Below are 14742 nucleotides of genomic sequence, written 5' to 3'. Positions count from 1 at the left end.
TGTCGGTTGAAAACCAACATTGAAAATAGTATTCAATATCGGTTGAAAACTGACATTGAAGATAGTTGGCATTGTAATCTTGGTCATTTATAATGTCGGTTTAAAACCAACATTAAAGACCTTTTATAACACGATCTTTGATGTCGGTTGAACCGATATCGTACCCCTATAATGTAAGTTTTAAATCAACATTAAAGCCCAATTCTATAGTAGTGAATGGGTTAATTGTTATTCATTGCCAAAAAAAGAAAGAAAGAAAGAAAAATTTTAAAAATTAAAAGAAAAAAATTGCAATTCATATTTTATTCAAACAAAGATGAGTAGAATTATTGAATAAAAATTCCAAAACAAAAATAGTAATCATAAAAGCATATTATTTAAAGTTCAAAAAACTGCATTAGATACCCAGATATATGAACTCAACTCTGCACCCCAAACATAGACATATGAACTCAGACCAAATAACTCTACACCCCAAACACAGATATATAAACTCTAGACATTTTATCTCAACTCAACACCTCAAAGAGCCCCTAGATATTTTTTATCATTTTCCTAGAGAGGAGGACAACGCAGCTTTGAACTTGAAAGATATTTTTCTAGATGGAATTCTCCCCTTCATCTTTAATGAGGCATCTAGTGGTGGTATACTTTTTCCAAAAAAAAAAAAAAAAAAAAAAAAAAAAAAAAAAAAAAAAAAAAAAAAAAAAAAAAAAAAAACTAGCACAATTAGTCAAATAAAGACCTAATGTAAATTAAAACACACACATCACATACTTGATACAATTAAGGATAATTTATGATGTATAACTAACTCATAAAACTATCCTCTCACATATGCTCGTATCGGATATTCGACATCTATCTACCTTGTTGGAACTGGCACCCTCCAACTGTAAAACTTGACAGCATCGAACAATCAGGAACCGACAGTCATCAGAAATGTGGAACCTACAAAACAAAAACTCGTTACAGGTTGAGTCACAGATCTCGCTCTCTTTAAGACGTTTCATGGCTCTGCCCAGGTGTGCAAGTAGGTCAACGATATTGGCACATCGTCCCCAAGATAAAACAGTCCCAAAAAAGGTCTCGATCGGAAATGCACTGTCACCGACCAAAAACTCACACCGTTCATACTGATTTGCTCGGAAACACCATTCATACTGATTTGCTCAGAAAACGATCTGAAAACAAAAAAAATGTAAAACTGGAAAAGAGGGTTGAGAGAATATAGAGTATTTGTGAAGGAATGAATGAGATGATTTTAGATGGTTGAAGGCTTGTGCCTTTTATACGTGCAGAAAGCCAACAGGAAAAGACACAAACAACGCTTGGCCACAAAACGTGCAAATCCGCAAATTGCGTGGAGTCACTGAACTTACATGCTGAAGACTTGACTGTGCTCATCGGGACATGTGGAGCGTTTAAAAAATAATAATAAAATAATTAATAATTAATAATAATAATTTTCTAAAAAATAATCACACACTCGCATGCCTCGCTTCGCCATGTCATGTCACGTCCGTTCGACCAGACGGACAGCAGAGGCACGTGCATGTGGGATATCTATTGTACCCACATTGGTTTATCTCCTCACTCCCTCTAAAATATAGGTACCTCGGGCCCAAACTCAAGATTCAAGATGGGAGTATATGAAGAAGAATTCACTTCCCAACTTAACTGATGTAGGATTCTCAAAAGCCATTTTTCTTTTTAAAACTCAATTTTTACCAACAATACCCCACTTGAAAATAAGAAACGCATTTTTCATCAAGTAGTTTCAGTTTATACAATACAATGCATAAGTAAAGGTGTCTTATGACTTGAACCTTTACGTAGTGTAGATGATTCAAAATATACTATAGTAACCCTTGGTTTTGAACCCTATCTCTAACAACATCTCACACACAGTATAATTAGGGTGTAGTTCGAAAGTCCATGCTTTAAGGCCTAGCACGTGTATCCCGGTTTAGTGAATGCTCTAGAGAGTTTGCCCAAAAATTCCATAGGAAGCGGCCCCCACTTCCACATTCACATATGAATCTATCAAGAGTACTTCTGTAGCTAGGTACCCCACTTTACATCAAGTATAGATCTCATTGAGAACTGAGTTCAACCTCTCTTACGCTTCAGGATATCATGCTAAGACTCCAAGTTACACTTTCACATTCACACAAGTGAATCTATCAAGTGTACTCCTGTAGCTAGGTACCCCACTTTACATCAAGTATAGATCTCATTAAAAACTGAGTTCAACCTCTCTTATGCTTCAGGATATCATGCTCAGACTCCAAGTTATAGGAAGGGAACTTTGTGTTTGTTTTAGCATGATTCACTATTTATCACATGTGATCAATTATTACCCGTTGAACCTGTTTCTTGGGATCTCCAGTCTACAGGTTGGGTTTTCCTCACAGTGACTCATTTTTCTATAAGCATTAGTCTCATCCTTTCTGAGGTTTTGAAAACTTTTTTTCTAGCTAGTTCTTTCGTCAAAGGATCTATCAAATTTTTACTAATCCGTATATGATCTACTCTAACTACACCAATAGTGAGAAACTCTCTAATGGTACTGTCCTTACGACGTATTTGTCGTCTCTTTATGTTGAAATACCGATTTTGAACTTTTGCGATTGTTGTAGTACTATTGCAATGGATCAATATGGCTGGCATCAGCTTTTCCTATAGAGGAATCTCTTATAGTCGACTTCTAAGCCAACCTGCTTCATCACTAGCTGTTGCTAGTGCTATCATTTCTGACTCTATCATAGATTGGGCTAAAATAGTTTGTTTCTTGGACTTCCAAGAGACAGTTTTTTTGCCTGCTATATTGAAGATATAGCCACTTATAGCCTTTGAATCATCCGAGAGGGAGTTCCAGTCAGCATCGTCGAATCCTTCTAAGACAGCAGTGAACTTCTAATAGTGTAATATTAGATTCTATGTTTTCTTCAAGTACCTTATAACCGTTTCTATAGCATTCCAATGCTCTATACTAGGTCTGTTTGTAAACGTACAACGTAATCCTACAGCATAAGCTATATCAGGCCTAGTGCAGTCAGCAGCATATCTAAGACTGCCTATTATGCTCGCATACTCAGATTGATTAACATCATCACTAGTATTCTTGAACAACTTAACACTAGGGTCATAAGGAGTACATACTGGTTTACATTCAAAGTAATTGTACTTCTTTAGAATCTTTTCTACATAGTGAGATTAGTCTAAAGAAATTTCGTTTTCAGACCTAGTCACTTTTATGCCTAAGATTACACTCGCTTCTCCTAAGTCTTATGTCGAAGTTTGCACTCAATGTAGATTTCACATCAAGTTCGACTCAAAAATTAACAAATCATCTACATACAGAAATCGGATGGTGCAAAGATTATTTTCAACCTTATAGTAGATGCACTTGTCACTTTCATTAATCTTGAAATCTTTAGATAGAATTAGGTTATCAAACTTTTCATGTCATTGCTTAGGAGCTTATTTCAGACCATAGGGAGATTTATCTAGTTTACAAACCTTATTTTCTTGACCATGGACTACAAAACCCTTAGGTTGTTCTATCTAAATCTCTTTTTCAAGTTCACCGTTTAGGAAGGTGATAACTGGTAGAAATGCAAGTTATTATAAGCCTTTTATTTAGAATTATGAAGGCTAACAAGTAGAATATGAGATGATTATACTAAGAAGTCATGTGAAAAATGAGCTTACGTCGATCAACATTGAAAATCTCAGTTAACCCAATATTATGCGTTATTTTACGTCCAAATGTCTATTTTTGTAGCTATCGCAGGAATCGATCGCATGCGGTGAATCCCACCATCGCAAAGGCAATCACATACGTTCGTCGCATGGATGTTGCGGTCATTAACCGCATACGTTCATCGCATAGAGGTTGCGACTATAGAGTAATAATCATAATAGAGGGATGAACGCAAGGTGGTGGAATGCGATGGTACTTCGGAAACTAAGTATGAACGCATACCTTGGGAGTATCAAAAGATGATGTTGACATTTCACCTACCACGCCTTTAGTAGTAGAGATTCAGAGCAGGTCCATCACGTCGTTAGTAGCAAAAATTCAGAGCAGGGCCATTAACATTGTCAGCGATTGAGCCCTATAAATAAAACCTTAGAGCCCAACTTCAAATCATCCGAGCTTCTGCCTTGAGTAGATCCTTGTGATCACAGACAAAAGCGTGAGAAGACATTCTTTGAGAGTTCTTCACTCCTCCAACCATTCCGAGTGACGACCGGAGCTTCATCGAAGATAGATCTCAAAGAGAGACTACTCTACCGCCCATCCATGGCACCACCGGCAGCCTTGACACACATCTAATAGAAGCAAGACATTGCTTACATCTGCCCTCCATCTCTCTTCTATCTTTGTATTGTATTAAATTTTGGCTTAAGACATCAATACATTTTGTGATCAATGCATCTTTTTATTTCCTTCGATTCCATCTTCATTTACCTCTTCTTTATCATCCTTTACTTTCATTGCAATGACTAAGTAAGATTGCTAGAGTATCACATACTTAATCATGCGGCATAGACATATGAAGCTGTAGCAAACCACTGCGCGAGTATAGTGAGCAAATCCTCTTTGCTTAGTGTGAGGCTGTAGCATCGCTTATCTATGAGTAGTCAAAATGCTTATCTATGAGTTAATCAGCGGCGACTAACTGCCTGAGAGGGTAAGTAGTGGAACTCACTGAGAAAAGTAAGCAATGTTCCTAGAGATAGGAATAATCTTATGTCAACCATGTTTAACGTGATCATCTTGTCTTATGAGTGCATCATTCATCATCTGGACATACTTGAGAGAGTAGTCTAAAAACCAGATCTAGACTTGAGAGAGTCAGATTGGATTGCATGAGCAAGAGTAGAGGCTTAGGAATAAGTTTTATTTGCTATTACATAGTGCATGCGCCCTAAAACAAGGATATGGTGGTATGCGGTCACCTTGTTTTATGTAAATTAGCTCGCATAAGCAAGAATAGAGACTTGGACATAAGTCCTATCGACATTTTTGCATATTCATCGCATGCGTCTTAGATAATTGTGTATAGCATGATCGCATAACTTGTGCTGGCTAGGGTTACCCTTGCGATCAAGCTTATTGATGCGGTGAAGTCATCCCCTCCACCATTTTATTTATTTTTCCATGCATCTTATTACGCATTAACAATTGTCGTGTCTCTACCAACTTTCATAGTCATACTTCCATTGCTTAATCTGTTTAGTTAGGAGTAGGAGTAGCGCATAGTCCTTAAACTTCATTATTCTTTTATTCTTCTTCTCAAATACATTACTTCATAACATTTAGCTACAAGTCCCTGAGTTCAACCTCGGATCACCCCAAGAAACTTGCGATCTCGTTATACTTGGCGAGAGAATAAGAAAACTTGTGGCAGGAACGCATGGTCATCGCATAGATTCTTAGAACATATTGCATATCCCTTAGTCTAACGCATGACCAGCGACGCATGGAGAACGAATGCATTTCATAAGATGAATGCATATTTATTTACTCCATTTTCCACGCATCAGAAGGCGAACTTTACATCCATCTGATGTACTCGAGGTTATAAAGGGCAGCGAGAGAGAACAAAACATGGATTGGGGTAATTCTAGTGACAGGGGAGAATGTGTCAAAGAAGTCTATGTTTTCTCTTTGTCTAAAGCCCTTTGCCACTAACCTGGCTTTAAACTTGTCAACTATTCCATCAAGTTTAAGTTTCTTCCTTAAGATCCATTTGCACCCTATTGTCTTACAACCTGGAGGTGTGTCTACTAAGTGTCAAGTTCTATTTGACTCAAAAGAGTCCATCTCATCATTTATGGCGTCTTGCCATAAGTTGGCATCTACAGAGGACAAGACAGCTTTTAAGTCTTATAATCTTCTTTTACATTATAGATCTGGAAGTCATCCCCAAAATCCTTGGCGGTTCTAGTTTTTTTGCTTCTTCTAGGTTCTGGGTCAGCTTCCTCTATAGAGGTAGAGTTTCTAACTAGGGTTAGACTACTGGATCCTGAGCCTCCACTATTTCTCAATTTAAAAGGAAAACTATCCTCAAAGAAGTCGGCATCATTTGACTCAATGATCACTCGTTTTACTAGATCATAGAACCTATAGGCTTTACTATTTATGGCATAACCTATAAAGATGCATTCATAGGCTCTACTAGCTAGCTTTTTTCTTTTAGGGTCTGGAATCCTTACAAACACTAGACAACCCCATGTTCTAAAATATGATAGGTTTGATTCTTATTCTTAAGGACTTCGTAAGGTGGAGTTGTGTTTTTAGACTTTGGTATTCTATTGAGGACATAACACACGGTAAGGATGATTTCACCCCACCAATAAGACACAGCTCCTGAACTAAGTAAAATAGCAACTACTAGCTCAATTAAAGTTCAATTTTTTTCTTTCGGCTTTTCTGTTCATTTCAAGAGAGTAAGATGCAGTCTTTTCGTGTAGTATTCTATGAGAGTTGAAGAACTCATTAAAGTTGTCTGAGTCGTACTCAGTTCCCCTATCACAACGAAGTCTTTTAACCTTTTTATTAAACTAATTTTCTACTTCAGTTATAAACAATTTGAAGACATCAAAAGCATCACTTTTGTTTTTCAGCAAATATACAAAAGTAAAATCAGAGCAATCATCAATAAAGGTAATAAAATATCATTTACTTTTCCTAGTCAAAATGCTATCAAATTCAAATAAATCAGAATGAATTGAATCTAGAGGTATAACTTCAGTTATTATTTCATGGGCAATCTTCTGCAGTTCATGTGACTGGGCCTCCAGATTTGTCATCCGTCATATGGAATTTGAGGTAACAGCTGACAATATATTTTTTTTACCTGGCCCCCTCAGTGCGTATTTTTTTTAAGGGCGTCTCAGACTTCCTTTGCTATCTTCATTGTGTTATAGTAGTCATAAAGATTATCAGTCAAACTATTTAATAAAAAAAATTGACATAAAAAATATTTCTCTTCCCAATCAGTAGTTTTTTTATTTGACAGTAAAGGCCATTACAGAGGGTGGCTGGTTCCAACATTTTTAAGACGTTTCATCTGCCAATTCAGTAATGGCCCTCACAAGCAATAACGACATTATGACATCCGACCTCGGCCGTCCATTCCCTTACGGGATGAGTCACGGATCTCGCTTTCTTTAAGACGTTTCATGGCTCTGCCAAGGTGTGCAAGCAGGTCAACGGTATTGCTACGTCGTCCCTAAGATAAAACAACCCCAAAAAAGGTCTCAATCGAAAATGCATCGTCATTGACTGAAAACTTACACCGTTCAGACTGATTTTCTTTGAAAACGATCAAAACTCAAAAAATGTAAAAGTGGAAAAGATGGTTGAGAGAGTAGAGAGTATTTGTGAAGGAATGAATGAGATGATTTTAGATGGTTGAAGGCTTGTGACTTTTATAGGTGCAAAGAGCCAACAGGAAAAGACGCAAACAACACTTGGTCACAGAACATGAAGATCTGCAAATTGTGTGGAGCCACTGAACGTGCACGCTGAAGACTTGACTGCACTCATCGCGACATGTGGAGCATTTAAAAAGACGTTGTTCCTAGTCAAAATGCCATCAAATTCACATAAATCAGAATGAACTAAATCTAGAGGCATACCTTCAGTTATTATTTCATGTGCAATATTTTGCAGTTCATATGATTGGACCGCTAGATTTGTAATCCGTCATCTAGAACTTAAGGTAACAACTGACAGCATATTTTTTCGACCTGGCCTCCTCGGTGTGTATTTCTTTTGAAGGGCATCCCCGACTTCCTTTGCTATCTTCATTGTGTTGTAGTAATCACAAAGATCATCAGTCAAACTATTTAATATAAAATTTTTACATAAAAAATCTTTCTCTTCCCAATCAGTAGCTTCTTTTATTTGACCGTAAGGAAAAACAACATCTTCTGTTTCCACCGTTCGAAGTTCACTCCTTCGAATCAGAATGGATGGCTGAGGTTGGATGTCATAATATTATTATTGCTTGTGAGGGTCATTACAGAATTGACAGATGAAACGTCTTAAAAATGTTGGAACCGGTCACCCTCTGACGATGAAACTCGACAGCAACGAATAGTCAAGAACCGGCGGTCATTAGAAATATGGAACCTGCAATACAAAAACTCGTTACGAGCTGAATCACAGATCTCGCTCTCTTCAAGACGTTTTGTGGATCTGCCAAGGTGTGCAAACAGGTCAACGGTATTGACACGTCGTCCCCAAGATAAAACAACCCCAAAAAAGGTCTCGATCGGAAATGCATCATCATTGACCGAAAACTTACACCGTTTAGACTGATTTGCTTGGAAAACGATAAAAAAAAAATGTAAAACTGGAAAAGATGGTTGAGAGAGTTGAGAGTATTTGTGAGGAAATGAATGAGATGATTTTATATGGTTGAAGGCTTGTGCATTTTATAGGTGCAGAGATCCAACAGGAAAAGACAAACAACATTCGGTCACAAAACATGCACATCTACAAATTGCGTGGAGCCACTGAACGTGTGCGCTGAAGACTTGACTGCTCTCATCGCGACACGTGGAGCGTTGAAAAAATAATAATAAAATAAAAAATAAATATTAATAATATTTTTTTCCAAAAAAATTAATCACACACGCTCGCCTTGCCACGTCTGACCGGCGACACACGTGACACATTAGTGGGTCTCTCCACTTCCTCTAAAATATGGGTACCCCTTGGGATCCAAATCTAACGTCCATGATGGGAGTATATAAAGGAGAATTTACTTCCCAACTTAACCTGGTATTTTCAAAAGCCATTTTTCTTTTTAAAACTCAATTTTCACCAATATACCATTTGAAGATACCCAAATTGTCCTCATTTTGAGAGGGGAAAAAAGGCAAATAATGGAATTGCATTTGCCCAAAGATCTGAACTGGGCTGCCTCCATGTTTACTTGCTGCAATCCTAGCCGCCGCCTGATCAAAGATCCAAAATTTCATCTTATTATTATATAATTCCACCAGAAAAATAATCCACCTCTCCACTTTAGTCAGCCAATTTCTTCAACAAACTCCCTTCTGGGCGCGACGACTTTTCTCAAATTTGTAATTCCTCCCTTTACTCTGTCTCCGCTTCCACGGGGAGTTTGATGGGCAAATTCATTTGAGCAGAATTCCAGCAAGTTGGAGACGAAGCCTAAAATGGGTTGTGGGAATTTGTTCTTCTTGGTTCTGGTAAGTTTCTCGGTAGCTCTAATTACCTACAACATTATCATCTCTGCTAATGCCCCTCTCAAGCAAGAACTTCCTGGTCCATCAAGATCTTCATCTTCCATTACTGTTGACCCTGTGATTAAGATGCCCATAGATAGATCAAAAACTTCTTCCTCCAAGCGACTCTTCCATACGGCAGTTACTGCCTCGGATTCGGTGTACAACACTTGGCAGTGTCGGATCATGTACTACTGGTTCAAGAAGTTCAAGGACGGACCTAATTCTGAAATGGGCGGTTTCACTAGGATCTTGCATTCTGGGAAGCCCGACAAGTATATGGACGAGATTCCCACCTTCGTTGCTCAGCCTCTGCCCGCGGGGATGGATCAGGTACTCTTTGCTTTGCTTGATTTCTGTTATTTATGGGGTTGACTTTTGAACGTGTACATGTTTTTGCCTCTGGTGCTCTTTTATATGCTTTGAGAATCCAGGGGAAGTGTTTGTTTGTGATTTTGTGATTTTTATTTATGCACTGCACCTGTTTGAAGGAATTCGCCTTAGGAAAGCAAAGGCTCGAATTGAATTTCTGTGATGGTAATGAAATGATGCCAAACGGAAAACGTCTCTAATTGAATTCCGAAATTTCTGTTTTGGTTTTACTACCCTCTCTGGCTTCCATTTTCATGTAGCTGAAGTTGCCTTCTATTAGCTGCTCATTTGTGGTTTGGAACTGTTACAGGGCTACATAGTCCTCAACAGACCCTGGGCATTTGTGCAATGGCTTCAACAAGCGGACATCAAGGAAGAGTAGGAGGAACTTTTTTCTGTTCTAATTGATTAAGGGATCAACAGTGTTTTACTTTGAGTCTAGCCTGAATATGTTTATCTGAAATTATGTTTTGCAGTTATATACTAATGTCAGAGCCGGATCATATTATTGTCAAGCCTATACCAAATTTGTCTAAGGATGGGCTTGGGGCTGCATTTCCATTCTTTTACATCGAACCCAAGAGGTATGAGAGTCAACTTCGGAAGTTCTTCCCTGAGGACAAGGGTCCGATCACTAACATTGATCCGATAGGGAATTCACCTGTTATTGTTGGAAGGGTATGCAGCACCATGCTTCTAAGTGATAACATCGGGATTCTTCTCATCTCTCTCCATTCTGTTTTATTCTTACGTTTCTCTTCTCTTTCGAATAAATTTTGCTAGGAGTCTCTCAAGAAAATTGCTCCCACTTGGATGAATGTTTCTTTGGCAATGAAGAAGGATCCTGAGACAGATAAGGCTTTTGGTTGGGTTCTTGAAATGTAAGCTTTCTTCTTTGAGGTTCATTTTAATCCTTTTTTTCACTTCGTATGGTCTTTTGACTTCTTTTCTTTCATTTTCAATTCGTCTTCTCCTTATATTGTAACTGTAGGTATGCTTATGCTGTTGCTTCCGCTCTACATGGCGTTAGCAACATCCTGTATAAGGACTTCATGATTCAGGTTTTAAGAGAAAATCTCTATTTCTTTATCTTTTTGGTCAGATTATCTTTCTATATACAACATAGCACTTGCATACATTCTCATTGCTGTTTGATATCTTCAGATTGTTTTTCATTCTGGAAATACAACACCAAGCCAGTGATAGATGACATTCATGATCTCGTTCTAGTTATAATCTTTTTGAATATATATATTTGGAAAAAAAATACAAAATACAACAATAATTTAAGTGAAATCTTCAAGATAAACCAATGCAGTATAGGACTCTCGACTTGTTCTTGGTTTTGTTCTAATTCTCAATCACATCATAAAATATTGCATCCCTTAATCAATGACTTCCATTTGGGAGCACCATAAAATTTTTCATTCTCTCATAGATTATTGATGGGGTGGCTATCATTTTAACACTCTATACTACGGCCAAACAACTGAATAGCAAAATAAGATTAAATACTTTTAAATGAATGCAAGTCCAAAAAGATAAAGTGTATCCGGCTATTTTTGAAAAACTTCACTGGTATTAATAGAGCAACAGAGACGGCCATTTATGAAAACATTATCAGCTTGAATTCGGTACACAATTTGAAATCCTTGTGAAAAACTTGTTATCTTATGTTTACTTTTTACCAAACCACATGAGATTTCATCTAATTTCATAGGCATGGTAGGATGTGACGTAGGAAACACATGAACTTATGAAATTTGAGGACTTGACCGTTTGTTTTCCATAGCTATTGATATTCTGATTTTCTCTATTAATTAACTTATTGGACGTTTGCACTTCACAGCCCCCATGGGATACAGAAGTCGGCAAGAAGTTCATAATCCATTATACTTACGGATGTGACTACAATATGAAGGTAACAAGCAAATGTTGGTTATGTGTATATCAGTCCCTCTCATGTATTCTACAGCATGGCTTACCTTTGTCTATGGCTACTTGTTATATCTCTGGAATACAGGGAGAACTGACTTACGGTAAGATGGGAGAATGGAGGTTTGATAAAAGATCATATGATAATGTCGTTCCTCCCAGAAACCTTTCCCTGCCACCACCTGGCGTCCCCGAAAGCGTGGTATGTGTCCTAACTTGTGTCATATAACTATTGCATGTTCATGATGTGGAATGTTTTTTGTCATGTGCATGTGGAATGTTCTTTGTCCTTTGCTTGTCAGATATACAGTTACTATGATTAACTTGGTACAGAAAACGAATTATGATCTAGTAGTTCATAATGAATTTGACAAATTTCATACGGACTAAAATTTTTGTGATAACTGAGACAACATATCCATAAATGCATTTGCAGGTGACACTTGTGAAAATGGTAAATGAAGCCACAGCAAACATTCCTAACTGGGGATCTTAAGAAAGTTCTGTTACGCGTGGTTGAAAAGCATGGAGATCCGGTACTTAATTCAATTCTCACACAATATAAATACGTTTTTGAATATGTATTGATTATCTTGTATCAGATTGGCAAAGGCATAGGCAAATGTATTAAATGTGAAACATTGTTTGGTTTTAGGGCAAAAATAAATATCTAGCATTCTCTTCAATCATCTCATCATGAATATTAGAAAGCTAATACCTATGTCAATACATCATGAATGTTGAATATTTGTTCCAAATTCAATGGCGAAACTCATTAATCAAGCACTTTATGGAATTGAAATATGTAGAATATCTAAGCAGAAATTAAGGTTCATTAAAAATCCTGATAACTAGGGAACAGCCAAGTCGTGGTATAGAAAAGAAAAATTATAGAGACGAAAAGATCAAAACCATTATCCTCCTTATGCTTTCAATTCCGTTTGGCGTCAGGCATGGATTCCATCCATGGCGGAGGAAGCATTCCAGTTTGCTCATGAACTGTTTGAAACAATGGAGGCAACATTTTATAAATGCCAGACACCTCTTTCATAGCCATATTACCAGCTCCTCCTTCCAAACCCTGTCCTTCGCTCCCATTCGTCCACAAGCTAATCTTTGTTTGAAGCCCCTGAATACCACTGGCATTAATGTTGGCAATTTCTTGAAACATCCATCCATTGATCATTAGGTAATCTCTGAGAGCAATGTAGTTGCCACCCAATGCATCTAGCAAGGAGCACAGATACAGTGCTTGGGCCTGTGCCAGTGCCATCAGTCCCTCCACCTCTTTCTTCTTCGCATATAAGTCCCCGTCAGCAGTTTGTTGGCAAGCGTAAAATTCAGCGTCAGCCAATGCCTTTTGTGCCTCCGCTTGTTTCTGTTTCTGGAACAGCTCAGCTTCTGCCTTCTTTTGTTTGTCGTACAATTCTCAGTTTGCCTCTTGTACCTTTTGATGCCAAACCAGGCTGTTCTTGTTGATCAATTTTCATTCACATTTGAATTTCAGTAGTTAGATTTCATGTTTAGGAGTTAGGACTCACCTTAGTTTCGTACTCAACGCTGGCTTTTGCTCAACAATTCAGCCTTCAGCTTCTCAGTCATGGTCAATGCATTCATCTTCTCCACCTCCTCCTGTAACTCTGCCTCTCTCAGTGAGACTGCTTTTGCTGCTTCCACTTCCGCCATCTGTGATCCCTTAGCCCATAATGATTTCTTCTTCGCCAGCTCTGCATTGGCCTCCACCACTTCCGCTTCCCTTGCGTTCTCAAACACCTTCACCTCTGTCCTCACCTTTTATCTCCTCCTTCATCCCCTCCCCCTGTCTCTGGGTCGATATGATCTTCGTCTCAGCATCGATTTTAGCAGCATTTTGAAGCGTCTGCCCTTCACTGGCTTTCGCCCCACTCGCTCCCTTCATCTTGGCGTCAGCGACATCCACTTTGGCCTGATTGGCAGCCTCATGCTGCGTCTTCTGCCCCAAGTAGGAGAAGTATTCATGACCACTCACATCCACCAACTGTTTGACATTAGCATTATAAATCAGAAGACCAAATTGGTCAAGTTCCAACTGCACCTTTCCAAACACCTCCTGTTTAAACTCTTTTGTGCCTTTGAAAATGTCCTCCATGGTCATGGAAGCCGCAAGCACTCTGGTCTCTCCTTCAATGACACCTTGTACAAGTTCATTGACATGGTTGGAGAGCTTGTCATGAGGAGAAATCAGCTTCGCATATTTCAAGAGGCTCTCCAGTCTCCATATCTTTGGAACGTGGACCAATGGTGAAGACAGCAGGGAGAACAAAAGGGAGCTTCTCGGCGCTCGAAGGTGTAGTTGACCGGAGAGAGATCGAAGACGGTGCAGGACTGGCCAGGAAGAAGCCATGCTTTTTTTGCAAGTTTGATGTCGATTCCAGTGCCGGTTATGGCTAGGTACTGTGAGGGCTGTGCTACTTTGTATATCATGGCTGAAGGGAAGAAGAGAAATTGATGGAGTTTTGAGTTTAGTGGGGATGAAAATGGTGGTGGGATGTGATTAAAAGAAAAGGAAGTGTAAACTGATTCAAATGAGCAAAGACCATGACAGTTCGCCCATTACTCGCAACAGAAATTTCAAATCTGCGTGTTCTACGCTAAATCTTTTATTCTAATTCTTTATGTCATACGTATTTCTCATCCTCTTCCTAAAAATTAGGCCCTTTTTTAGTTGAATTAAATCTATTAAAATTAGTTTGAAATTTTATTATTCTCATACATTGTTATCAGCACATTTTGGATACCCTTATGACAAGCTGTGTTATTTGGTTTTGAAAATCATTTACAGAATTTGATTTTCTTTAGATTATTTTTTATTTGTTAAAAAAATTTAATAAATCACTATTTAAAAATAATTATTATTATTATTTTAAAAAAAATGTCAAGTGCATTTATTTTAAAGGTTATGGTCTTCGTAAAATATGTTTTCTATTCTAAATTTTATCTTTTGAATAAGATTATTTTTAAATATCTATTATCTGGTATCTTTTATCATACAATCAAATTTCTTTTATCTTCTAATTTTTCGAATGGATTAGTTTATTGTGAAACCATTCTTAAATACTAGCATATTGTTTTTTAAAATTGCATGAATTTTTCATAGACTTAAACTAAGTTTAGAGC

The 14742-nt window shown here is 37.8% G+C and overlaps 1 protein-coding gene and 1 pseudogene across 1 annotated transcript; one reads left to right on the top strand and one right to left on the bottom strand.

Moving 5' to 3' along the window:
• The first annotated feature begins 8925 nt into the window (after positions 1 to 8925).
• On the top strand, positions 8926 to 12272 carry LOC120075685 (hydroxyproline O-arabinosyltransferase 1-like). Its single transcript, XM_039029289.1, has 8 exons — positions 8926 to 9612; positions 9962 to 10029; positions 10128 to 10329; positions 10435 to 10532; positions 10643 to 10712; positions 11501 to 11572; positions 11675 to 11788; positions 12023 to 12272. The coding sequence occupies exons 1-8, from the start codon at positions 9211 to 9213 to the stop codon at positions 12080 to 12082; spliced, it is 1086 nt and encodes a 361-aa protein (XP_038885217.1). The 5' UTR covers positions 8926 to 9210; the 3' UTR covers positions 12083 to 12272.
• A 219-nt stretch (positions 12273 to 12491) lies between these two features.
• LOC120075686 lies at positions 12492 to 14346 on the bottom strand (annotated as a pseudogene).
• Between the last annotated feature and the right edge of the window lie 396 nt (positions 14347 to 14742).

The sequence above is a fragment of the Benincasa hispida genome, chromosome 4 (assembly GCF_009727055.1).
Source record: "Benincasa hispida cultivar B227 chromosome 4, ASM972705v1, whole genome shotgun sequence".
In the NCBI taxonomy this organism is placed as follows: Eukaryota; Viridiplantae; Streptophyta; class Magnoliopsida; order Cucurbitales; family Cucurbitaceae; genus Benincasa; species Benincasa hispida.
The sequence above is the reverse complement of the archived record's forward strand: the minus strand, read 5'-3'. Positions and strand labels throughout refer to the sequence as shown.

Coding starts and splice junctions, on each gene's coding strand:
- LOC120075685 (XM_039029289.1), top strand. CDS start 9,211: ATGGGTTGTGGGAATTTGTTCTTCTTGGTTCTGGTAAGTTTCTCGGTA. Junction 10,030..10,127: donor CAAGCGGACATCAAGGAAGA/GTAGGAGGAACT, acceptor TATGTTTTGCAG/TTATATACTAATGTCAGAGC. Junction 10,533..10,642: donor TTTGGTTGGGTTCTTGAAAT/GTAAGCTTTCTT, acceptor TTGTAACTGTAG/GTATGCTTATGCTGTTGCTT.